The sequence below is a fragment of the Alosa alosa genome, chromosome 13 (assembly GCF_017589495.1).
Source record: "Alosa alosa isolate M-15738 ecotype Scorff River chromosome 13, AALO_Geno_1.1, whole genome shotgun sequence".
In the NCBI taxonomy this organism is placed as follows: Eukaryota; Metazoa; Chordata; class Actinopteri; order Clupeiformes; family Clupeidae; genus Alosa; species Alosa alosa.
Window position 1 is genome coordinate 16,150,925 of NC_063201.1, and position 27,671 is coordinate 16,178,595.

The window sequence follows — 27,671 nt, forward strand, 5'->3', positions numbered from 1 at the left end:
AGTGTCACACAGTGCATCGCTAGCTGGTTAGGCATAGCAGAGTCCGTTTACGTTAGACATTCTCTGGGCATAGCCACTGATGGCTACAAACAAACCGGTCTGGGTAAGCGGGTTGCTTTTGCCATTCGTTTAATTGTGTTTTAAAGCACTATTAAGTATATCAACATTGGACGTATTAAAGAGGAATTTGAGTTTTTTTGAAAATGCACCCGTTTGCAAACCGTTGCTTTATCTTTGCTAGAACTAGTTGGCTAATCAACCAGTTAGCAATAGCTTGCTAGTGTAATTAAGCTAGCCAGCGTTAGCTAACTACATCTGAGATAACTGTTTGCTTCTGCGATGTTATGTTACAATCGTTTCTGGGTACAAAGAAATGTTCTCTTTATTCTTTTCGAGTTTGAGTATTTTATTGGTTTTAGCAGACATTCTTCTCATTAATGTTGCGTTAGTTTATCATCATAGCAAAATAAATATGCAACCCGCCAAGCTCATCAATGATGTCAAAGTTAGCTAAACGTATATCTGGAAATTGAGGTGAACTCAGTGAGGCAAACTGCAGCGTTAATGTCTTTGAATGTAACTAGTCACCCAGTTGTACCATGTTTTATCATCACCACTGAACCAGAAAGCAGGGAAAGTAAAGTGTTTAAATACTGTCTGTTCGAGACAGGGGTTTAACAATGTTATCAACAACAGTAACGTTAGGGCAAGAGTTTCGCGCCTTGTGTTGTCACTCGTTTGAACTTAAGGCACTAGTGAAGTAACCGTGTTGTTTCTATCATGTGTGCTCCTGTTGGTTAACAAGCACCGTGAAAATGGGCCAGAAACGGAAGACGAAGTCTCCAGAACCAAAGTCTACTCGCTTGAAAAGACCTAAAAGGGTTGTCAGGTCGAGGTCGCCGGCCAGAAAGAAACTGCGGCTCAGTCCCAGAAAGAGGCTTGCTGTCACTCCGCAGAAACAGAAGTTGAGGAAGAATGCGAAACCGCTTCAGTCACCCAGAAGGCTATCCCCCAGATTGAAATGTCAAGACAATACATCCAATTCGGGTGAGTATGTTATAAACTAGAAGCTAGATAAATGGAAAAAGTAGCTTGTAACTTGTCTTAAGATGACAAAACATTGCTTCTTGATAGTAGGAAACTAACAGGAGCTAACAGCTAACAGGAGTTGTCATCATGGAAATAAGATGTATCTGGATATAATGTAGATCCACGTTGTACTTTTGTGTTTTTAGACCACAGTGGGTCGGAGAACCGGTCCTCCAGCCTACTGTCATCTTCCCTTCAGTCAGAGGAGGACACAGAGCCAGGATTGGTGATCACTCTGGGTGAGCACTCCTTTTCAGGAAAGAAAATAAGAACATCTGACTGGCTCTGCCTCCCTACTGATGTTTTCACCGGCAATCACACAGCGAATATCTCTGGTCATGCCATGCTAGTTTGATTGCTTGAGAGGACTCTGTTGTCTTATGTGTAATGTTGGGAATCTGTTTTTATTTTAGCTAATAAATGTTTCAGTGCCCAGGAGTATGTCTCATCTTCCTATGTTTATTGTTTTGTTTATGCATGTTTAGAGGAAGAGCACTGCAAGATACAGAAACAAACGAGGAAGAAGAATGGCAGAAGAGCAAAGACAACCTGCACAGACAGTGAACGGGAGGAGAGGAAGGAGAAGAAGAAGGAAGATGAGCTGGAGAAGGACTCTGAGTCCACCACAGAAGAAGAAGAAGGTGGTGACGACCAGTCAGACGATGACTTTGGGAAGCTGGACAGAGACCTGGAGAGGAAGTCGCGTGAGCATAACTTGACTGCTGTCAACGTCAGGGACATTCTTCATGTAGGTCTTCTGAATACTTTGCTAGTTCTGTGTCCTCATAATGCAGTTAGCAGGGTTTTCTTAATCAAAGTTACAGAATAATAGTGTAGAAATTGTTGCTGTTCTTGTATTGTGTGTTGTACTGTGTATTGTTGACAAAAAGCTGAAATGCTTTTAGGTTTAAAATAATGATCTATTTATGAGAGCATGCTCCCGAGTGTAGCTGTGTTTTGTTTTTTTTGCTCTTTGCACGTTTTTTCTTTGTTTTAGGCATTTTTAGCATTTCTTTTTTTACATCTTTGGGTTGGAAAAATAACAAGTGAAAATAGCTGGAGACATCTCGAGATATTTTTAAGAAAAAAAAAGGGAAACTGCAGGTGGCATCAATTATTTGTTGTAAGTTGAGAAGTATTTCAAACAAACTAAACTTTTTGTATTATTTGTTTACAGGAAGTTATCACTAATGAGCATGTTGTGGCAATGATGAAAACTGCCATCATAGAGACACAAGATATGCCATTGTTTGTGAGTTCCCACAATATATACTACCTGACTTATTTTCTTCTGCAGTTTTTAAAATATGTCTTGCAGGGTACTTTCTGAAATGTTTTTGTTTTAAATCAAAGGAGCCCAAAATGACCAGATCTAAGCTCAAAGAAGTTGTTGAGAAAGGGGAGGTAAAGTTTTGATTTGTTTATTTTTAGTGCCATTATCGGAAATGAAGTATGTGTTCTGCAGTGGTTGGGTACCCATTCTGCTTTTTTGTCACAGGGAATTCCTATCTGGACCAAAAAGCCTAAAGAAGTCAAGGTATGTATCTACTTGCCACACAAAAAGTGAACTTTCTGTTTGATTAAAAGTCCCCGTTTCAGGGGGTGCTGTGGCTACAGTGCCTGTACCATATTGGAGTCCAAGTGCCCATGAGGACCTGAATCGAATTTGACCCTGTCCGGCCCTGGGCTCACTGGTTAGCACTTTGCCTTGTAACTGAGGGTTGCCGGTTCAACCCCCACCAGTAGGCCAATGGGCTTGAAGTGCCGAGGGGTAACCCCTCACTGCGCTCGATTACCCGAGCTCACTGTGTGTTCACTGGCTGAAGTGTGTTTCCCTAATTCACGGATTGGGTTAAATGCAGAGACCAAATTTCCCTCACGGGATCAAAAGAGTGTATATATATATATATATATATATATCCTGATCCCACCCCATTTCTCTCTGTCTTCCACTCACTTCCTGTCAGCCAAGGCAAAACATATATATATATATATGTATGTATGTATGAAAAAAAGTTGCCGTTTCATTCTTCTTATCCCTCTAGCCTCCACAGTTTGTTGATATCCCCTTGGAGGAAGATGAAGACTCCTCTGATGAAGAGTACTGTCCAGACGAGGATGAGGAGGATGAAACAGCTGAAGATGTGCGTGAGATCCTGCACTCATCTGTCAGTATGTCAGTATGTTGCGGGGTTGAGTCTAATAGAGAGTGATTTGTGGTTGTGGCTTGTTATCTCTCCAGACTTTTCAGGAGAGTGATGTGGACAGCACAGCCTCGTCACCCCGGGTTAGCAGAGCAGGAGGAGCCAGAACCCCCGTCGGACATTCTAAGAGTGGTGATGAGAAGTACCTCAGCCCTAAACCGGTAAGAGCCAAAGAGTCAGCGTTGATGTCATTTTTTACTGTCAAACTAATGCTTCTCCTAGGCTTAATAGAGGGGATTAATGTTGTCACGATACCAAAATTAATGTTTCGATACCGATACCAAGTCAAGAACTTCTTCGATACTTTTTAAAAAATGTATTTGATTTGGGGGCCCCACCACCTTGACATCATCATCAGTAATATTGAATATACTGTAGTGTGATCATTCACACCAGTGGCCATCCCAGATTCTGCTTGACTCTCTCCACACAAACACACATGGAAAATGATGGCTTATGTCATATTTCATATATTCTGCATAATTACTAGTAAATATATTTAGCAATTTGAAAACTATTCTAAAACTATAACTATTTTTAAACTATTACACTTAGGCATAACTTTAATGTGGTGTGTAGGTCTAATTGAGTGCACATTGGTGATGTGTGTGTGTGTGTGTGTGTGTGTGTGTGTGTGTGATTGAGTGCGTGTAATTGAGTCACTTTAAGAGATGGCCTACGTGAGGGTAATTGACCTTGTCTCACGGTTTTAGTCTAGTATATAAAAGTTGCACATAGCGCATAAGAATATGTGGATGCAATTAATTATGTTTTGTATGTCATTAGATAAAATAAATGTTCAAATGTACAAGTAAATGTACAAGTCGAAGAAAATCTTTCTGGGATCATAGAAGAGATAAGTGTCCTGCAATGTTCATTAATGATTTTAGCGAGCAATAATTGTCAAACGTGACCTGAGCTAGCGGGATAGTTAGCAAGGATCTCTCTTCAGATGTAAAAGTTTGCCATGGTTGCTTAGCCTATTTCTAAATTACATTGAACCCAAATAGTAGGCCTAAATGACCAAAATCCCACAGCCTAGGTAGGTTAGCAACACAAACTTGTGAGATGCAAATGAGCAAATCAACTTGATATTAGCCTATTATAATGTGTTACCATAGCATCACTTGAACTAGCAGCCATGTCTCGCTGTTTATAGCCGCATTGTGCCGGCGCTTACGTGTGTGTGAGGAGAAAAGACTCACCGCCACAGGTTAGGGGAGGAGGTGCTAGAAGCATGCCTTGTGCACACGCATGTTACTTCAAAAGAACAAGGTCATTCTCAAAAGTATCGATACTAATAAAATTAGGCATCGTGACATTTTTAATTTCAGGGTATTGCGATACTTTTGTAGTATCGGTGCACCGTGCAACACTAGAGTGGATGCCAAACATTTGTGTGCACTTTTGTCATGTACACTTACATTGATTTGAACAGTTAATTACTTGCCCCATGCATGTTGACACAATGCTTCATGTAGAAATCGTTATATAATTGGCAAAACATCAATATGAGCACCTAATACTTTCAACGCCCCCTTCAACACTGATTTCAACACCATTTCCTCCACTTCTCCCCCCAGAAACCAAAGGCTTCCAGACACCTGCGAGTGGCAGCTGTGCCCATGGGCCCCCCTCCTCCTCCACAGTCCTGCAGCTCCCCACGCTCCACCGGACCTCCTGACTGCACCTTCATGGAGAAGCTCCACGCTGTGGATGAGGAGCTGGCTTTCAGTCCCATCTGCTTGGAGCCCTATCAGGTACACACAGTGATGAAATACTGGTGTTATACAGTATAGAGATTCCCGTGTATGTGGTGTTTATATCAGGCAGTGTATGTCATTTTACAGTGCTGTGAAATGTTTGTCAGACATTTTTTATTTGGCTCTGAGCTGTGGTGGTGGGACAAATGATCACACACACACACACACACACTCTCTCTCACTCACACACACACACACACACACACACACACACCAGTGACGTGCGGCTAGGAAGCTAGTTGATTACAAGTTTGATAGCTAGCAAAATTGGCTAATTTCCTAAATAAAATCTGTCTAGTTAGCTCTTGTTGAAGTGGTCGGTCATCCTGTGTCCCGCACACACTGACTGATCGTTTGTAAACTTTCCCCAATGAATTTGATAGTACTTTCCCATGCAAACTACTTAGTTTTTGTCCTTATCCGGAACCCGAGCAACATTGCCTGCTGCATTGTTTCCTAGAAACCAAAAAGGCGCTAACATTCTGGCATAAACATTTCTCTGCAGAAATGTTGATTGTCTTGGGCTTGGTGTAGCCTAAAGGCAAACTGAGTAGGCACGAGTAGGCTATGTTTTCTTGCATTGAAGTTGTAGGCATTTAAAAGCAGTCAGCATTGGTGTGATGCTCCCATTGGGATAAGAGGACTGCTAGTTTTACAGCTAACACAAGGTATACTTATTCACTGTAAAGAATAACTTGTTTCATTCAAAGCCTAGTTAAGTTGATAATGTTTCCATGCAGGCTATCATGATTAATGTGGGTTAGTCTTATTGGCTAGGCCTATACAGTACTGTATGTGCTGTTGACTGACATGTGGCAGGTGATGCTCCATCCCCTTGTCTCATAGACTTACGGAGGATTCCTTGAGTGCTGTGTCTTATTACAAAGTGTCTGTCAATATTCCTTAAACATCATCTAACCCTTTGCCCTCAGACCTTGAGTAATGCCGGCGGGACTGATTGTGCCAATGACAGCCTGGTGGCATGCCGGACACGCTCCAAGCGCCCACTCCGAGACGTCCCCCTGGGCATGCTGGAGGCAGAACTCCACGCCCCCGACATCACGCCAGACATGTATGACTGCGGCTTGGCTTTGGAAGACCGCGACTGGAGCGAGTGGCTGCAGGGCCTCATGGCCTCAGACATCGACAATGAAGGTGAGCAGCCACATCTAACATTCAAGCTACATTGCAAAGGAGACCTCGGGTTGCAATAATAATACTACTACAATAAATGCTTCTACCAAAGGATGAGAGAGCAGGAGTTTAAGTACTAGTCAAAGTGTGGTTGAAGATAGTGGTAGAAGGAGCATGAGGTAGAAGGAACTAGAAAGGAGGGAAGGAGGTAAGTGCATGGTAAGTCATAGGTGTGTTTGGTTGTTAGATGTGTTAAGAGAGGAAGTGCTCTCAGAGGAGTTGGTTCTTCAGGAGTCACCAAGAAGTAGGCTTCCAGCCAGGAACAGGATTTCATCTAGAGATTCATAAACTCCAAACCAACCAAACTCGTTTCATATTTTTGGTTTTTGCCCTTTTAGATGTAAGTGAAACTGATTAAATGTGTGTGAATGAAAGTGAGTGTGTGTGTGTGTGTGTGTGTGTGTGATATTGCTCCCTCTCAGCACTTCTCAGATGGCTGCCTTTAAAACTCCTAATGGCCTCCTATTTGCGTCTGTGTTGTACGTGGATGGTCACTTTAATGGCCCCCACTCTGTTTGCCTTCTTGTGTTTATGTTCTGCTGACCTTTTCCCCATTTCCTCTCCTTCCAGCTCTCTCTCTCTCTCTCTCTCTCCTCTTCTCTCTCTCTCTCTCTCTCTGTCTCTCTCTCTCTCCTCTCTCTCTCTCTGTCTGTCTCTCTCTCTCTCTCTCTCTCTCTCTCTCTCTCTCTCTCTCTCTCTGTCTCTGTTTCCTTTCCCTTTCTCTCCATCGTTGTCTTTTCATCACTGCATCTGGGCTCCCAGAACGTGTAGTGCAGAATCACTGCTCCCATGTGTCCACTCTGTGGCACGCTTGCTTGTCACTCACTGACATGCACGTATGCACAAACACGTGCACACACACACACACACATTTGCACAATTTTACTCACACCAACAAACCATGAATGTGTTGTTGTGCCTTGTCTTGATTCATTTTCTAAGGTGAAAACAGGCCAAGCTTAGTCCAATGTGTAATTTTGCCAGATTTTAGGTCTGGTCATGAACTGGTGGTTTCATCTTGACTGCTTTATCCTGACTCCCTCTATCTTGTCTCTGCAGAGGAGGGTGATGATGAGGATGACCCGGAGTATAACTTCCTAGACGACCTGGATGAGCCTGACCAGGAGGACTACCGTACTGACCGGGCTGTCCGTATAACCAGTAAGTTCATCTGTGACCAGTGTTTCTGGAAGGTCATTGTAACACTCCCATCTCCTGTGATGTACACTTTTTGCTATTCCTCTTCAAGTACATAGAAAAATACTACAGGGTTCCCACGGGTCATGGAATTTCTGGTAGATCATGGAATTCTGGAAAGTCAATTCCAGTCATGGAATTTTACATTTGAATTAGTGGGAACCTTGATACTACTAAGACATTTACCATTGGAGGCCTTGCTGCATTATTGGCAGGAATGAATGTCAACAATTACTTATGTTGGTTTGAACTAACAGACACAAGTGTCACCTGTAGCTGATACTTTGAGTTACCGATGGCTAACTGCACATATGTTGTTTCTCTTTTTTAGAGAGGGAAGTGAATGAGCTGATGGAGGAGTTGTTTGAGACGGTAAGTACTAGCCCCCTCAGTTCTATGAATGCTCCCATCAATCCCCCCATAGAGCATAGTTTCTTAAAGGAAAACTGGCATTTTTCACATAGATCTCTCTTTCTTGAGGTCACCAAGTACTGTTGGTACAAAAAACCCTGAAAAAAAGGCCAAAATTGGGACTACCTAGCTTGAGTTGCTGCAGCCAGGTAGCTACAGTGCTACACTCTGGGGGCATCTTTAAAATCATGCCCCCAGACTGTAGCTCTGTAGCTGCCTGGCTGCTTTAGCTGTTGGCTGCAGCAACTTAAGCTAGGTAGCTCCGATTTGTTTTCGTTTTGGTTTTTTTTTTCGTCCGACAGTACTCTGTGACTTTGAGAAACAGAGATCTATGTAAAAAATGGCTCGAGTTTTCCTTTAATGTCAGGTAGCTGAGAGTCCTTTGAGCACAGCGCCTCTGCTCTCACAACTTCCCATACTTCTCTTCCAGGGGAGAAGTTAATTCAGAAGAGTTTGATTAATTTTCAGATGTGAGATTTATACACTTGAGGGTGAATGTACTCATTTCCTAGAGACTACTGAGATGTGTGGTAGGTGGATTGTGTAGTGATTGATTTATGTAGGGCACCAAGTAAATCCTTTGCTCGTTCTCTGCTTTGATAAATCATGGTACCACCTTGACAATGATATTCTCTTTCTGCTGGCTACTTTATCTATCCCAACCTTCCCCAGTTCCAGGATGAGCTAGGTTGTCGTGAACAGGATGGAGAAGGGCATGAGGAGGATGAGGAGAGGGACGAAGAGCCACCACCTCCCACTGCCCCCAACTTCAACGTTCCTCAGGCCATAAGGTACAGCATCCCACAAGTCCTCTTTTCAGTCGTCTCTCCCTCCTCTCCAGAAGCCTGCACCTCTCTCTGACTGACCTCCTCTACTCCCCTCTCCCACATCCGTTTCCTTTTCCACCTTTTTCACTTCTCGCCAGTCACCACCTCATTGCTGTGGGTTTTACCCTTTCACCTAAAAACGAGCCGGGCAGATTAAAAATCCCCTGCCTCAGCCCGTCTGGCTGTTGACAGTATGTCTTAGTCAGCGCCCTCAGCATACGTGACGGATCGTTTACTCAGTGTAAGGATAAGTGCTGGCTGCCCGGTGGCTACGTGACCAGGTGCTCACATGTGACAGTTCAGGACGGAATGTTAACCCCTTTTGTGGAAAACAACTTGTGCCTCTTCACTTAAGGTATAAGATGTTACCTCATGGCTGTAAATGATTCACGTATCTGGAAATACCCACACTTGTGCATGTGTATCCAGTGACACACAACGGATTTAGGAGGAACACACACACACACGCGTACACCATCCCAGTGTTTCCCACAGAATTGGATTAAATTTGTGGCGGTAGCTGACTTGGACACATTTATGTCACATAAGACGTTCGTGAGTAACACAGTTAAAAGGCTGCTGATGTGTGGATGCAATTCATAACGTTTTCTACATAGTTAAAATAAAGGTTGTACTTCTCCTTGGGACAAGCACTTTTTGAATTTTGGAAAACACTTTTCCATTTACATCGGGATTTTGTAAACATTCAGGGTCAGTCAATAAAATGAGCCCTTCAACGAAATTGACAAGCAGCTGTAAGTAGGCTACGCATGCTAAATTCGACATCCAAACAGTATTCTAACGTTAGCTTTGAGATACTGCTTGATTGCATAGCTTAACTTAGTTTAGTCTCTTCAATGTAGCCTACTATGTTGTGATAAGACCTTAGCAGAGTTAACTTCAATGCAGCAGTTTTGAACAAATGTGCGCAGCATGGTCACGATGCTAAGCGGATTTAATAGCAATTTAGCCAGACGTCTTCTATGCAATGCTTCTATGTGGCACCAACAATCCTTCAGCAATCGTGAATATTTTGTTAAATGCACATGCAGAGGAGGGGCAGCAGGCTACGAGAGAGAGCGGGGCGGGGCAAGGAAAGGCTGCATGCGTAAAAAGCGCAGCTCAATGGCAATGCAAGGATTTGATCTTAAATTTATTAAACATAGAATATTAATCTGTGGCGGCCGATTTTGATTTCATGGCGCACCGCCACAGATTAGTCAATGTATGGGAAACACTGCCATCCATTATTTTCTGACTATTAAACTATACGCTTAATTAAACCCCTTACCTGTTCACTAGGGGGCGATATATATATATATATATATATATATATATATATATATATATATATATATATATATATATAAGACTCATACATTCCCAGGATGTAGGCTCTGCGGGAGAAGCAGCAGAGCAAGTGTCACGTGATCACTAGTGGGTCACAACATTGTCCCACGCAGCCTAATGTTTATTTTGTGCAGCAAGAGTAGCCTACTTGGGATTTTATGCGGCTACTTTTGTTCAAGTAGCATTGATGAGACAGTCACGTTTTTTCCTACATGGTATTATATGGAGAGAAAACATTGGCCTTTGAGTATTTTAATAGTCAGAACAAATAGAACAAATAACTATTCTCATGTAACTCTTTTGTAAATGGACTGAAGTTCGCTCTAAATATCTACGTTTACCGATTATGCTAACAGTTAGCATCTCTATGGGATTTCTCATATACATTAGCCATAAGCTAACGCATTAGTTTCTATAACTTGGAATGCTAACCTATGTGATTGCTCTAAAACAAAACATAGAAGGAAATAACTGAGATGTAGGCTACTCTGTTGGTCTGCTCTTAGTTTTACAGTGAATCCTATGTAAAGGTTTGAAAGGAACTTCAGCTTCAGACTTTCTCTTGGGAAACTGTTAGGCCTATTCATCTTCTCTTATGTAGCTGGCTTGCCACACACACAAGTGGGGGCTGAATTGGAAATGTGTCACAGAGTGACAGTGCATTGGTTGATTTAGTTAAAAAGTCACAGGTTAGGTTATTGGTTATTATTGTAATGATTCTATTCATAAATAATGAGCTGTAAAGTAACTCAGACTTTAACTAAATCAATTTTTTAAAGGATATCGACTAATTATCGTTATCGTCAAAATCACAAAAAATATCGATATTATTTTTTGTCCATGTCGCCCACCCCTACTGTTTACTCTGTTGACAGTCTAAAGAACATGATGATGCACATTTGTTGACGTTTGTCATATGAAACTGAGTTACTAAGTTATATGCAGTAGAATTGGGAATATGTGTTAATAACACAAATTGATTCATATACATTACATGTGGACGGACACACACACACACACACACACACAGTCCTCCCTTCGGGACAGTGCAGCAGAGGGGTGCTGTGGCTGTTTGGGTAGGGAGGCAGAGAGATGCTCTTTGGGTGCAGAAGCCTGTTCGCTTTGAAGAATGAGTGTCACAGCCCCTGCATTACAGAGCTACAAAACACCTCATTATCAACATAGAGCACAACAAAACAGACACATAGCCCTCTAACCATTACTGACTTCCTGGAAATGTGTTTGTGTTCTCAGGAATTGTGGAGCATATGCGATTTTGAGGAGCAATTATGGATAATTCACATGTAACAAGCAAACATGCCAGTAAATGACATGAAAGATGTCTCATTTGCTGTCAACAGACTCATACATATTCAACACTTTTATCAGGCCTGACAATGTGTGCCATGTCCATTCCAAAATAATTGTTCAGCATGCCATCTTGAATATACTTGTTAACTTATTCCCCAAAATATATTTTAAGAGGCAGTGATCCTTAATTGTCCGTGTTTCTCTATCTTGCTGACTGGGAGTCAGTGACTGATGTTTTCTCATCTGGCAGACCTATTGTGTGCCTCAGTTGGCAGCACGTCAAAGCTGGTCCAGGTGCCAAAGCATTCATCAGCGTATGGGCTCAGATTGAGAAAATAAATTAAATCTCATGTTGAAAGGTGTGGGTGTGTGTGTGTTTTGGGGGAGACGTCAGTGCGACCTGCCAAGAATAGGGTAGGCATACGGGAATAGCCAGCAGCTGCCTGCCTGCCCTTTCTGCTAGCACCCCACCCCATTCCTGAGAGGACACAGACACACACAGGCACACTAACTCACCCTCTGTCTCAGTATCTCATAAATCCCTCATGTACCGGTCCCATCTTTCTACACCCCCCCCCCCTTATCCCTCTCTTTCTCTTTATCTCTTTCTCCTTCCTCTCTTCTTTGCCATCTCTTATCATTGAATTGACAGACAGCAGTTTGTTTCTCCTCTCTGGCGGCGTAGCTCACTGTAACAGAGTTCAGTTGGCAGTGACCAACTTTATTAAACTCTTCACCTTCTTTGAAACGGAAATCACCCTACTGTCATACTCATGGTTTAGCTGTGAACACGGCTTTGCACAACAAGGGCAGCAAACAACTAATAGCTCTGCTTAGCAATTACCCTATGAATCTGGAATATGTCAAGAGCATGTTGATAAAGCTCAAGCCTTTTTTTATTAGCTTCGGGACTGCATTTGTGTGCAGTTCCCAGACATAGTTATTTAACAATCCGGTCCTCTATCAAACACCCTTTTATCCAACTTTTAATAACATCAGCTGAAGTAAATATTTAATGTCCTACAGGGAATATTTGTTTTACAGGCACTGTTGTATAAAGACCATCAATCCAAGTCTGCCGGGAAAAAGAGAAGTAATCTGTGAAGGAAATTTGCTGTCCAGTAGGCCACTAAAACATTACTTTGATTGAAAGGAAGGGAACAGAATATAACTGGAACCCACCTGAATGATTCTAGCTTGTATGTGTGAAGGGTGATAAGAAAATAGTAAGTTAAGACTTGTAGCACGGGTAACCATGTGTGTTTACGGCTTGCAGTATGCAGGGCTTAAAGCTCCCAGCCGCTGTGCCTGAATTCAGGCATGGGCCAGGCCATTTAAGATATGAAAAGAAAGATAATTATTTACAGTTAAGAACAAAATTATTCATACCCCTGGCAAATGTTGATTTAATGTTGATTAAATTTCTCTTGACCAATATGTTTGTTCTGACTGAAAAGGCCAGAGTGATGGTAAAGAATCGTTCCTGCCTAAAAACCTTCATCAACATTAAATCAATATTTGCCAGGGGTATGCATCACTTTGTTCTTAACTGTACGTAGACTTCAAAAGTTTCTAATAACTTCAGGCAAAAAAAAGGTTCCTTGTTTTAAGGTCCGACAGTGCAGTGCATGGTCATAAATAGAGGGTCGTTGCCTCATGTGAAATGTAGCTCCTCGTTTAGTTTAGTACACAGAGCTGGGGCCAAAGCTCGGCCGCCCCACACAGGCAGTGGACGCTGCTGGCGTCACGACAGTGGTTGTCCAGGGCACAGATAGAGATCTGGGTATCCTGCGGCGGCCCGTAAATGTTAACGAGGTTGAGCGTGACGTCAGTGCCAGAGTCCTGTTTCCATGGGTCCCTGGTCAGTGGCCTGCCACGGATGGTGTGAGAGAGGGTGGCTGCCCTCAGGCTGATCGAGCTGTGATGGAGGTGACTGAGGCTTCATGTAACACAGCACCCGCTGAGGAACAGATACTTGTGGTACACAGATGGACACTTGAGATGAACACAAACAGAATGTACAGTTGTCTTGGCCATTGTGTGGTGCCACTGTTTGTGGCGTGTCCTGTTTTTACTGTGAGGTAAACAGCTTTCATTGCCGCTTTGCTACTTCACAAAGCTGTGTATGTGTGTGTGAGCATGATTGGTTGGTCTCCATTCAGCCATAAACAGCACAATTGATCTGAGACCTCCACGGGATTTGTGGAAATATTGTGTAACAGCTGGCTTTAAAGGTACACTATGCAGGTTTAGGTATTTTTTGGCAACTCTAGAGCTCCCTCTAGAGTCGCGATATATTTATATTTTACTCTGCTGTTGTAAATAGCAAACTTCTCGTGACTTATCCCCCCTGTACACAATGAAAATGCTTTTGTTGTGGAGGTGAAGGATTAACAAGAGATCTCCAAAGAGTTATATATCTATTGACAAGGTAATCTTTCACAATTCTTGCGAGATTTGTCGGACCGCCGTTCTTGAAGTTGCATGGCTGGTTTTCTCGGTAGCAACTCACCACGTCTATGCTGTGTATAGCTATGCTATGTGAACGATAAGTCTATTACAAGTTCATTTACCATCAGATTGACTTCATTAAGGTTATATAAAGGTGAAAATTTTGCATAGCGTACCTTTTAACCTTAAAGCAATTAGTTTTGGTTAAACAAAAAAAAAACACTACTGAAAAAGCATGGCCACAGAACTTAATGGTGTATAGCTGTGGCAGTTGGTTGAAATATCTGTCCGTAGAAAATTACTTTTGAAGTTGTTGCCATGAAGAACATCCTCCAGCTGGTCAAGTCTAATGGCGAGGTATTGAAGTGGCTAGTTGTGGCATACTGCCTCTTTAAGAGTCTTCATCATCTGTTCTTATGTCATGAATATCATTTTCACTACAAAAAAAGGCGCTAATAACATTTCTCATACCTCTGGAAAGTGGGATTGCCATTGAACCTGTCCTGTGCTATCTCAGGTTTGAGGAACCTCTGGCCAAGATCCTCAATGCTTGCCGGCTCACTGTCATGGGTCAGCAGGACTCCCCGCCTCAGTGCAGAGAGAGTCAGCCCAGGGTTTCCCACAGTGCACCTGTGCCGCAAGTGGTCTTGATTCCCCCACCGTGCACTCTGGTCCTCTCGGCGGAACAGAAACGGCAGCTACAGCAACAGGTTCAGCAGGTGAGGTGTTATCATTCAGTCTTTCAACACACGCTCACATTCAAAGCTCTTGTTTGTCTGTCTGTCATTGGGTTTCCTGGGAGTTGTTAGTGCCATGGCCACCTGCAGTGGTTAATTGTCAGTGCCACTCCGGGGAACCTACAGTGCAGCGCATGGTTGACCTTTGGCAGACACACTAGACTGATTTCATCAAATTATAAAGCCCCTAGCTGACTGAGCCAGGTGTGTTAAGTTTAAGACAGAAATTAATTTCTGAGAGCTTGAGTATTCATTAATGCTGGATTTGACATTGAAACTGCTGGTTAAGACCAAGACCATAATTAATTTTCTGAAGACCTACTCAACGCAATTTAAACTTCCTATACATGTTATAAACCCATTTTAACACCTGTTCTGTTTACCTGTCCCAGCTGACCAAACATTCACTTGGGCATAGCCTACTATCTATGGTACTGTTACTGGTATGAATAATTGGCAGTTTGTATTAAATGTGTTTTATCATTGTGTAACCCCCAATCCAGCACATCCAGCTGCTCACACAAGTAAACATGCTAAGCGCTCCAGTGGAAGCTCTGCACAATGAAGCAGTCACCACCAAGATGTACCTGGTGAGTTTACTGTGTGCACGTTTCAGTGGGAGGGCTACAGAGGTGGACTGTGTGTGTGTGTGTGTCAGGACCATAAAGATAGTCAGAATGGACATAAATGTCTTGAGTTTGAAAATATAATTTTTGCCCTCAGTGTTTTCCAGTGGAAGCTGCAGATGTGTGTGTCTGCTTGCCTGGTATCAGACAGAAAATCTGCTCTTTGATCATCAACATTTTCTTTTCACTCTGCTGTGATCTTGAACCAATATACCTTAATTCCCAATGTTCCCATCCTCTCTCTTCAGCTTGAGCACAAAAAGTTGTAACATTTACTTTTTAACTTGATGATTGTATGTCCATGTGTTCTATTACGCTGCCTTTTGTTAAGCACCTTGTAACTTGGATTTCTGAAAGTGTTCTACAAATAAAGAGTATTTTAAAATCCTCCTCCCATCACAGTCGGAGCTGCAGTCGTTTGCTGAGCGAGGAGAGCAGATGAAGGCAGCGGTACAGCCGGGCTTTGTGAGTGCATTCCGGGCCTGCAACCTGCAGCCCTCCCAGGACCTGCTGGAGGAGCTGAATAACACCCCCTCCGTCCTCCTGCCTCCTGCCAAACCTCTACGCTCTCACCCAGGTGAGCAGAAACAAGTCAGCTCAGAGACCTCAGAACCAGGGAAATGTTACAGGGCCTCAGATCAGAGGTAGATGAGTGGTGGAGGTACCGAATCTTTTAAAAATGAAGATGGCATAGACGTGTACATACAACCCCAAATCAGAAAAAGTTGGGACGTTGTATAAAATGATTATAAAAACAGAGTGTAATAATCTGCAGATCTCTTAAGCTCTATTTAATAGAATACTTAGTTTCAAAAAGGACACCGACAACATACACTGCCTGGACAAAAAACAAGTCACACACTCTAATATTTTGTTGGACCGCCTTTAGCTTTGATTACGCATTTGCTGTGGCATCGTTTCCACAAGCTTCTGCAATGTCACAACATTTATTTCTGTCCAGCGTTGCATTAATTTTTTGCCAAGATCTTGTATTGATGATGGGAGACCACCGCGCAAAGTCTTCTCCAGCATATGCCAGAGATTCTTAATGGGGTTAAGGTCTGGACTCTGTGTCTGGTGATGATGTCTCATGCTCCCTGAACCACTCTTATACAATGTCAGCCCTGGCATTGTCATCTTGGAATATGCCTGTGCCATCAGCGGATAAAAAATCCAATGATGGAATAACCTGGTCATTCAGTATATTCAGGTAGTCAGCTGACCTCATTCTTTAGGCATAATGTTGCTGAAACTAGACCTTGACCAACTGCAGCAACCAATAGCATTGCCCCCACAGGGAGGCTCTTACCTTAGTTAAATCCAGGTGTTGACCTCTTTTTTTTTTTTTTTTTTTTTGGCTGGACAGTGTATCAAATGTTAAAAATGACAAATTTGACTATTTCATGGAAAATATATGTTAATTTTGAATTTGATACCAGCAACATGTTTCAGAAAAAGTTGGGACGGGGTAACAAAATGCTGGGAAAGTTGTGTACTGATAAAGAAAACGAAAGGAGGAATGTTTCACAGCTAGTAAAGCAGGGTCTCTTAGAAGTAAAGATGTAGGGGTATTTACCACTCTGTGTAAACCTGTGTGCACAAATGATGAAACAATGTAATTTTAATGCTTCTTAACATTCAGTTGTGAAGTATTTGGGGAGTTCGTCATCTACAGGACATAATATAATTAGAACATTCAGAGAATTGAGAAAATCTTTGCAAACCAAGGGATAGAGCTGAAAAACAATTTTGGATGGCTGTGGTCTTTTGGACCTTAAATGGCACTGCATCAATACCAGACCTGTTTCTGTAAAGAAAATCATTGTATGGGCTCAGGAAAACCTCTAATAACCTGATATGATTTTCTATGCGCACAGTTTGATACTCAGTTCAAACACTTCAAACCATGCAACAGCCAAAATTGGACATGATATAGAAAATACCAGTCTTATCTCGGCCTGAGCTTGTTTAAAATGGACTGAGATAACATGGAAAAAAGGTCCTGTGGTTAGACCAATCAAAATTTGTCTTTTTGGAAATCATGGACTCTGGGCTAAAGAGGAGAGGGCCTATCCAAATATCCAACCTATCCAACTTGTTTTAGTGTTCAGCTCGAAACCCAACATCTATGACTGTGTGGAGGTCCATTAGTGCTTACAGCATAGGCATCTTGCACATCTGGCAAAGCACAATCAATTCTGAATGATGTATACCGGTTTTGAGCAACATATACTGGCATCCAGGCAATGTCTTTTCCAGGGAAGACCTTGCATATTTTAGGAAAACAATGCCATAATGAATTCTGCACATATTTAAACACTATTTCTCCATAGAGGAAGAACCCAGACTGCCTGTCTGCAGACCTGACCTGTCAAATTAGGTGCATTATGGAATGACAAACATGACTAAGAATACCCCATATTCCAAATTTCATTCTCAAAACTCTAGCAACTGGTCTCCTCAGTTGCTAAACATTTACAGAATTTTGTTTAAATGAAGAGGTGAAGCAGCACAGTGGTAAACATTCCCTGTCCCAACTTTTTTTTAAACATGTTGCTGCCATCAAATATATATATATATATATATATATATATATATATATATATATATATATATATATATATATATATTTTTTTTTTTTCCATTATATATATTAGTCCAAATTTTCATTTTCAACATTTGATTTGTTGTCTATGTCCTTTTTGCTGCTAAATATGAGTTTGAGACACACATTCTGTTTTTATTTGCATTTTACACAACGTCCCAACTTTTTTGGGGTTGAGTTCAGAGTTCATGAGTGAATCAGATTATTATCAGTGTCACCACCCTTTGGCTAATATGAAGATACAGGTCATACAGATTGACTATGACTCAGTACACACAAATGCGCACATAGATGCATGTGTACACACACACACACACACACACACACACACACACACACACACACAATACAAAATGTCACACAGAGAGCCAGAGACACCTTGTCAGTTCTATTGATGGCAGTGTTATTTGACCTCCTGTGTTGTTTCTCCCCCAGCGGTGCTTCCTCCAAAGCTGGCCTGGCTGCTGGCCACCCGGCCGGTGTTCATGTACCCTGAGCTCCTGCCCCACTGCAGCCTGGATCCTGCCCTCCACAGCGCCCCCTGCAGGGTCACTTTCACCAAGGGAGAGGACAGGTATGGGCACAGACGTCATGCTGGAAAACATTGAACATTTTGGGGGCTTTTTATGGCTTTAATCAGACAGGACAGTGAAGACACTGACAGGAAGTCAGAGGGAAAGAGATATGGGGTATTAATTACCTCGGTCAGACTTGAACCTCGGTCCCTGTGGGCGCTTGGACCCATTGTGCCACAGCGCACCAGTCTACTTTCTTCTTCCTCTTCAGTTGTTTTTCAATGTGTCACTTCTGTCTCTGTTGACTACATCCCTTGGCTTAACTCAAACTGCACGGCCGTCCCCTGGTTTTGTATTGCATGTATTTATTTATTTAAGTCTCCTTGTGTCCTGTTGTACTGTACCTCATTGTAAGTCATCCTGGGACAAAATCGTCAGCTAAATGAATTAACATGAATGTCTGTCTAACTTACGTTCACTTCTCCCTGTCTGTGCCGCTGTTAAATCTTTTATCTCTGCTTTTTGTTGACCCCTGCTATCTGATGGCTTCACCATCATTTTCCCCTTTTTATCATCCTGTGTATTTTATGGGCTTCTATCTAATCTCTGGTTATAGTGCATTTGAGTAATGAACCCATCTGCCACACAAATACAGTTCACTATAATTGCTCAAAATCAACAATGAATGAATATACCATGTGACACTACTTTAGAGTGACTCATCCCCATAATGCAGGTCAATTAGCAAAACAACCTCTTTAAGTTGGTGTACTTTCTGTGAGAGAGCCCCAAAATAACCCAATGAAAACACCCAGCTATCATAAAGGAGCTAAATGACACGATCTGCTATGTAGCTAGAAGTGTCTCATAGAGATAGAAGCAGTAAACACTCAGAAGCCCAGTGAAGCATACTGACTCCTCTTCTTCCCTGTCCAACCCCCCCCCCATCCACCAGTCTAATTGTTCTGGGCCTGAAGCACTTCAAAACCACAGAAGTGCCTCACCAATTGATCTGCCGCTACTTGCTCAGAAACAAGAAACAAGAGAACCTGCAGACTCATATTCAGGACTTGTGTGTCCCACGTGCTATGGACAACGTCATCAAGGTCAGTACCGTGGATGCATTCCCTGTAGGGTGCAATTTTAAAATGTGTGGTTCTGGATTCATTTTTTTCATCTGTAGTAACTGGACTTTGTTTAAAGTAAAATGTTATGTTTCCAGTCATCTTTTTGTATCCAACATCCTCTTTTGTTACTCTTTTGATGCTCTTTTGTTAAGCGACAAAAGACAAAATGGATGCCGTATTGCCTGAACTATGATATGTTCTCTTGTACAGGACTACTTCAAGCATAATGTGGTGCCTCCGTTGCAACTGGCTTGTGTTCCTGTGATGCCTGGTGAAGAGCACCCTCCGGTGGAGAGAGAGGAGGCTCTTTTGCCTCACTGGCTCAAGGTACAGTAGCACCTCTGTTTATCTTGAAAATTATGCAAGCAAACTGCAAGTGATTGAACGCATAACCTAATTCAGATCACCTAATTCTAAAGTGACTATGCCATTCATGCCTGAAATTTCTTCTTCCCACAGAAAAGCTTACCACATATCCACAGAGCTGTCTTGGAGTACAATAAACTGCTGGAGCCAACCCCTGAAAAGACCCGATTATCCCCTCCCTACATCTTCCCTGAAGGCATACGCTACCCTCAGTCCATACCAGAAAATCTTACCCTACACATGCATCCCTTAGGGAAACATCGTGCTGCAAACTCCAAATCCAAGGCAAAACCTTTCCGTGCATTTTCATGTTCTTCCTTGGCACCCCTGGCTAAAGCTCCTACCCGTGCCACTGGCATATCCAGCTTGGCAAGAATCCAAGGGCAGCCCTCGTCACAAGGCCTCATTTTATTAGCCAGTGCCCCTTACACTCCCATTCAAGGGGCCCTCCCACTGGCTGCGACAATGTTGACTCCAGCCCATGGGACTGTACCAGTGAACTCGCATGCTCCTGTGAGTTTGGAACCTTTCACTCGGCGGATTGTTCAGGGGTCTGGCTGCATGGGGCCAGGAAATGCACAAATTGGCTTTTCAACTGGCATCATCCAGATCCCCAACACAACGCCCTTGGGTGCTCCTGTCTTCGGCCAGGGTGTGCTTACAACATGTATGGCACAACCAAGCCAAAAGCCCAAGAAACCTAATCCCCCAAAGCAAACCCTCCCTCGAAAATTGCACCCAATTCAGCCTGCACCCCATAAGCAAGCCCCTCAGCTACCTCAGCTGCTATCCATCTCCGCCGAACACGGAGTGACGGTGCTAAGTGTTAAGAGCCTGGATGCGGAGGCTGCACCACTTACTGGAGAGGAGAGGGTCAATGGAGGCCTGGACGTTGTTCAAAACCCTTCCGCTGCTATGCCGGTAACAACTATTTCTTTACAAGATCCCGACAGCATCAGTCTTGGCTCAAACACTGAAGTAGTCATTGAGACATCCACTGCCTCCCTACTGGTCAGTGAATCCACAAGTGACCAACCACAAGACCTGGCGACAGCATTGCTGCCCATCCTGTCTACCTTGGATCCCTCCCAGATAGCGCCATCCACACCCCCAAATAGTGGCACCCAGCTGAAGACCGGTCAAATGTTCTTGTCTCACAACCCTTCTTCTCCTCTCATGGCATCCACCAGTGGCAAGGCAAGCCCAGACGTCCCCAAAGCAGACGGCCGAGAACTAATCAGGAACAGCACTGGTGGGTCAGTAGGGGAGTTCGTATGTAGCCCTGCTGCTGCCCAGAGTCCACCAGTTGGTACATCACAAAACATTGAGTGCTCTGGTCATCAGGGCTCAAGTACTGATGCCACCAGTTTTGCAACACATGAGCCCACAGTTCACAGTAACACAACTGTAATGACTTCCACAGTGAGCATTGACCGTGATAATTGTTTGAACAGTTTATCACAACAAGGATCCCAGCTGGTTTTGGTCAAGACTACTTCTGGCAGTGCATCCCAGTTCTTCCTGGTTCCTCAGAACTGCTTGTTGGCAAATGGACCAACTGTTCAACAATCAATTAGAAATTGTGTGTCTCTTACCAAAGAAGTGCCAAACATGCCTCCACCACCAAAGACCCCAGAACGCCAAACTAATAATGATAATCACCCTGGAAAAGATGTCCAATCTTCAAAATTGGATCCATCTGCAAATGCTTCTCTGCAGGAAGTCTGTGAAGGGATGGTGAAACTCATTGAGGGGATTAAGGATTGGGATGAAGAGCAGCCACAGACCCAAGAAGAAACAGAAGAAACTGAAATTGGTCAGTGGGAAGATGAGGAGGACAATGGAGAATTTATAGGAAACCCTCTCTTGACACTTTCAGAGTCCTCAGGTAGCCCAGCCTGGAGCTTGGACAGCCATTCTGATGCCATGGAAAGGATGGAGGAGAGTGAGGAGAGTGAAGTGTCAGGATCACCCATGGCTGACCACAGACAAGAGGGGCACGGCCGTCCAGAGCTACTCACCTTGACTTCAGGAACTGAGGACATACCTGTGGGGGAAAGCAATGGAAACAGTGGTGGAAGAGAAAATGGAGATAGAGGAGAACAACAGAATGGCCAAGGTGGAGGAGGAGGAGGAGAGAAAGATGGGAATGAGGGTGCAGAACAGAATGGTGGGAAAAGGAGTGAAGAGGGAGATCAGGATGGCGGTGGAGATAAGAGTGGAGAAGGGGGTGATGGAGATGGAGATAAGGATGGAGATGGAGACAGGGATAGACCTGGGGAGGAGGATGAAGAGGAGGACTTTGATGACCTCACTCAGGATGAAGATGAAGAGGAAGTGATGTCGTCAGCCTCAGAAGAATCTGTTCTCTCCATTCCAGAACTTCAGGTAGCGATGATTATATTCAACCTTAAAAAATATAGTATGAATGGAATCTTTAGTGTTATGCATGCATTCCATTTTTGTTGATTATATCCATTATAACTTATTGTGCTTTTGCACTGCATTATGTCAATGTGTCTTTTATGAAAAGCAACGCAAATTATGGTAGATTATTTATGCTTTTTAATCTAGAGAAGTGTATGTAATGCAAATCAAACGTGTTCTTTCTTCTGATAAGGAAACGATGGAGAAACTGACATGGCTTGCGTCTGAGAGAAGACTCTGTGGAGAAGGTGATTCGGAGGAGGACAACTCTCCAACCTCGCCCGCCTCTCCCAACTCCCCAGTGTCCCAGAATTCTCAGGAGGAGAACTCCGAGGAAGAGGAGGAAGGGGCTGTGAAGGGAGAGGAGATGGAACTCGGGGACGGCGGAGCAAGCAAGCTCCCTGAAGGAGACGTTCCCCAGGAGGAGGACGGCCCACCGCAGACCAGTGGGAAGGGAGCAGGACGGGGAAGAGGTGACTGTTCAGAAGTGATTTAGATTTAGATCTTTAGATCATTTAGATCTTTCCTGGCATGGACTCATCTCCTGACACATTATAACCTTAGAGGTAGACACACACATTTCTCCGAAAAACTTGCAGGAACATTCTAAATTAACAATTGAATTTGAGACGTAACCTCCTATCCTAAATAAATTATGCTTTTTTGTGTGAAACTGTGTTTAGCATGCCTCATTATCCACAGTCTCAGTAGCAGAGTCCAAAAATAAGCTTACTTTCATGTGAACTTGAAAGCTTGGTGTTCTTTTTTTCACCCTCTGTTGTGTCAACCCTCAGGTCGCGGCCGCCCTCCACCACAGAGTCTGAAGCGCAGCCGTCGCCAGGAGAGATGCAGCAAGGACACGGCCAAACTGCTGCTGCTCTATGACAACCGCATCCTTGACAACGATCCCATGAGGGAAAGCAAGGATTATGCCTTTGCTCAAGCCTATCTTAACAGGGTAAAGAACTAGCTACACAAAGCAACAAGCTACACTAACACTACAATAAGAACTAGCTCATACCACTTTAATATATTCTGTATTAAATATATGCTTTGCAGCTAAATATATTAAAGGTACTAAGTGTGTGAATGAAGGCTCCGGTAAATAGTCTGATTAGAACAATTTAATTTGTAATGATGATTAAAAAAATAAAAAAAAATGTGTGAATGAAGGCTCCGGTAAATAGTCTGATTAGAACAATTTAATTTGTAATGATGATTTAAAAAAAAAAAAAAAAAAAAAAATCTGATACAAAATTGATATCATAGGAGAGGACAAGTCGTCTTGTACTGGGCTGACTGATTTAGCAAAGTTGCACCATAACTGTCAAGAACACAAGTTGTGTATAATCTGCCCCCTCCCCCCCATTGTTCATTATTTCCTATACCGGTTTTGTATCCTCCTCCTCCACTCTGCAGGTGCGTGAGACCCTGCAAGACGTGCCAGGGAAGGTGGAGGAGTTCCTGGGCCTGCTCTATGAGTTTGAGCAGAGAACCAAGGCAGGCGAGACCCGCAATGCCGTCGAGCTCTTCTCCCAGCTCAAGCTTGTGCTTCGCGAATGGCCAGACCTCCTGCTGGACTTCTCTGCATTCCTGCTGCCAGAGCAGGCCCTCGAGTGTGGGCTGGTAAGGGTCTCTCGTGCAGCCCTGTCCAATGTCAATGGCCGTTCACATCGGGAAGGATAACTATTAAGATAACTGTAATGCTAAAAGCGTCCACACTCCTCGTGTTGATGAATGTGATGTCATTTGATGGGTTTTAATTGGCTGTCAGCTTTTTATCGTTCACAAAATGGCTCTGAAATTGATATTGTTCTTCATGTCATTGTTATAGTTTGTGTGTGGCCGTTGTCATTCATATTAGCTAGAGCGATACTTTTTGCTATTATCTTTATAGTTATCATTCGTGGTGTGAATGGTTCTTAAATGTAGATTCTGTGTGAATGCAGTGTGCCATTAAAAGACATAAACTGTGCTTAATGGCCAAAATGACAAATGTTCAGTTGTGAGAGATTAGCTTAGAAATGGAAGTTCATCTTTTTTTGGATGGAATATGTAAGCTTTAGTAATATTAGTCAGAACAAGTATGTGTCAGTGCTGTCTCTGCTTATACATGATCCTGTTGTCTTTAAGTGTTGTGCTGCGTGTGTGTTATGATCCATCTTCTTGTTTTTCTCTTTTTGCTGACAGTTTGAGGAACAGCAGGCGTTTGAGCGTAGCAGGCGTTTCCTAAGGCAGCTGGAGATCAGCTTCGGAGAGAATCCCTCCCACTATCAGAAGATTGTGCGTGCACTGCAGAGTGGGCCAGGCCTTAGTCCTGCAGGTTTAGACGAGGTATGTGATTGGACATGGATTCATGTAGATGTACGCAGATTACGTTATATCGTACATGTTAATTGGCAATGTGGCTATTTGTCAAAATGTGGAGTCTAATAAGCTTGCGCAGTGCATTGAAAATGCCTTTGTATAGATATGGCAAACGAATCATTTATCAATAAAAGCAGTGCAGAGGTGGGTAGTCAATTTAAGTCCAATCAAGTTCATTTTGTCTTTAAACACTCTTATTTGCGCATATTTCTGAACATATTAGAGTAATGAGAGAAGAGCCATCTGTACATAAACCACCTTTGTTTTTTTGTCCCGCAGCTTAAACAACAGATGGTCACGCTGCTGAAGGGCCACACTCATCTGCAGGGAGAATTCTGCTTATTTTTTGATAAGCTCCGCCCACCTCCGGCCCGCCCAGGACAGTTTGAGGAAGCTAATTGGCCAGAAGACGATGGAGGGGAGGGCATCGGCCAGGGCTCAGGGGGCGTGGCCATTGGAGGGTTTGAGGAAGTAACTCTTCCTGATCTAGAGGAAGAGGATGAGGTACACAAAATTCCACCAATGACTGCTCGAAGCAGAAGGAGGAAGGAACTGGGAAGGCATGAGAATTACAAGGTTAGAAGTAATTTTGAAAACCTAATTTATATTGATTCTTACTGAGAAAAACAATCTGAATTTAATATCTTGTCTCAATATTGTCAATGGCAGGCCTGTGATTGGCCGGAGAAAGACTGTCCCTGTTCCTGTCATGACACAGTCCATGACCCTAAACTGCGGAAACACAGGAGAAAGGGCTGTTCTCACTGCCATAGCAGCAAGGTGATTACACCCTATCTGATGTGATGGGCACTACAAGTACTTCCTTAATTGTGTTGGGACCAGATTTGCGAAAGAGTGATTGATGTCAATCAAGTCAGTCTATATTTGAATTGAGCCAAATGTATTGTGAAATGGTCCCCTAGGCCTCTGACGTGTCCAAGGTGAAGAGCCCAGACCCGTCAGTCACAAGTCCCACTACTGGGACTCCCTCCGACAGAGGCGGAGAAGAAATAGAGGAGGGAAAAGATGTGGACACGGACATCAAAGATGAAATAGGAAGTGGTGCTAGCAGTCCCCGCCATGGTATGGATGGTTTTATTGTGTTTGTGAATAGAATGTAGTTCGGTCACTAAGCTTTTGTAATACAGTTACATTTCCTGTGCACATAATCATCGTTGTAATATTCGTATCTGAAATTTAGAACTGACATTCTAATCCTGAACTTTAACAGTTAGCAATGACACGGTACTGTACGTTAACTTGTAAAGACATGACTTTCCTGCTCGCAAAAACAGATCAAGGTTGCCTGACATGGGATGGCAGTGAGGGGGACCTTCATCCCAGCAGGGAAGGCAGAGAGGAGGATGAGGAAGATGAAGATGAGGAGGAGGAGTGGAGGGAAGGTGACGAAGAGCATGGCCTTACCCCGAGGAAGCGCATTAGGACTGAGGAAAGTTTGACAGTGGGGGACAAATCTCCTCCACCTCCTCCTCCCCCCTCCGGAGAGAGAGACTCACCCCAGCAGCCGCGGCCCAGCCCAACATCAGAAACCCCCGTCTGTGCCAAAAACATCTCCCTCACCCCCACTGGAGAAAAGGTCATCCTTTGGACCAGGTGAGGAGGATGTGTTTAACAAAGTCTGCTCTAAAGTCAGCCCAAAACACAGGCTGCAGTGTGATGATAAACTTGTTTCTCTAAACAGGGAAGCAGACAGGGTGATTCTTACCACCTGTCAACAGCAAGGAGCCAATCAGAGCACCTTTCAGGCCATCTCTGCTGAGCTTGGCAACAAGACTGCCAGCGAGGTACACCTTCACTCATGAACAAAAAACACTTCCACATTGCATTGTTCTTATCCTTTGTTTTCACTAATTGTGCCTCCGGCCATCTTAATTTAGGTGTCCCGGAGGTTCAGGGACCTGATGCGTTTGTTCCACACCTCAGCTCGTCAGGTCAGCTCTGAGGACGAGGCCAGCAACACCGAACACCACTCAGAAGAGGAGCAAGATTAACTAGCACCGGAAAAAACAACAACAACCTTCTGAACCCATCCTCAGCACTGCTGAACTTGAACTTGAGAGGAGCAGTGCAGTAGGACTGTCCTCATAACACCTTTGCTAATGGTGTTATGAAGAGGGGGGTGGGGGGGCGGGTCTCCTGACTGGTTTACATAAAGATACTAGAAACTGTTTATTTAAAGCAGTATTAGGCAAAGCAAAGCCCCACCATCTTCACCTCATCATGCCAATCTCTTATCAACATTTCACATAAAAAAAAAAAATTTGCTCTACCCTCCCCTTTGATATAAAAAAGCTGCCTTGTCACAAAATAGCATTGGGAGTGCATGGGGAGAGGTTAAATGGCAATCCTTGCGGTCTTGTGAGACATATCTCGCTTAAAGCAACACGGTATCTTTTGCTTCTGGCAATGGTACGATGGTACAATAGTCAGTATATTGTGAATGGGGTGCACAGATGTATGTCTTTTGAAATTGCCTGTTTGAATGCTATTTGCTTTGCACCTTCATGCCAGTTTTGTTGGTCTTATCTTGCTTACTCTACACACAACCAGTTATATGCCGTAAACTATTTTACCCTATCACTCCACATCTATCAGAACCACAGAGTGCACCAAATGAATGGAGTTACTTAGTTCAGACCATTGGACACGAGCCTTTTGCACCCATATTCATTGATGAGACTTTGAAGTGTTCACATTTGTGGGTCACATTGGTGTTTCAGTGTGAAACACCAGCCAAGTTGTCTAAAGCAAAACCAACTTTTTCTTTGCTTCTTTTGTACTGATGTAAATATATAAATAATGGCTGGATTAGGTCTGGCAATGTACAGTATTTTTAATATGGTGATTTTTGTATTTTTAATTATTTGTGCTAGTTAATGTGTTTAATTTGCACAAGTTCAAAATGGACATGAGTGGACTTGTTTAAATAAAAAGCTGCTGTATTTGTATTAATCGGACCATATATCAACAAAATACTTCATTATCAATTAAGTTTCCCGAGTTCCTCATCCCGCGACGATAATCATCTAAAACTGAATTGGTTGCAGTTGCCAAAGATGGAGAGGAGCACCCAGAAAAAAATG

At 43.2% G+C, this 27,671-nt stretch overlaps 1 protein-coding gene across 1 annotated transcript; it reads left to right on the forward strand.

The window, feature by feature from the left end:
* gon4lb (gon-4 like b) lies at window positions 1-27,550 on the forward strand. The gene is made up of 31 exons (XM_048260298.1): window positions 1-103; window positions 806-1,047; window positions 1,236-1,328; window positions 1,575-1,837; window positions 2,267-2,341; window positions 2,443-2,493; window positions 2,588-2,626; window positions 3,135-3,233; window positions 3,332-3,454; window positions 4,877-5,053; window positions 5,989-6,211; window positions 7,310-7,411; window positions 7,779-7,819; window positions 8,531-8,649; window positions 14,315-14,516; window positions 15,038-15,124; window positions 15,563-15,737; window positions 18,201-18,339; window positions 19,236-19,386; window positions 19,618-19,734; window positions 19,867-22,161; window positions 22,394-22,673; window positions 22,995-23,158; window positions 23,620-23,826; window positions 24,391-24,534; window positions 24,847-25,143; window positions 25,237-25,347; window positions 25,491-25,650; window positions 25,863-26,181; window positions 26,270-26,372; window positions 26,466-27,550. Exons 2-31 carry the CDS (start codon window positions 816-818, stop codon window positions 26,577-26,579), a joined length of 6,702 nt encoding a protein of 2,233 aa, XP_048116255.1. The 5' UTR covers window positions 1-103; window positions 806-815; the 3' UTR covers window positions 26,580-27,550.
* Window positions 27,551-27,671: the final 121 nt, after the last annotated feature.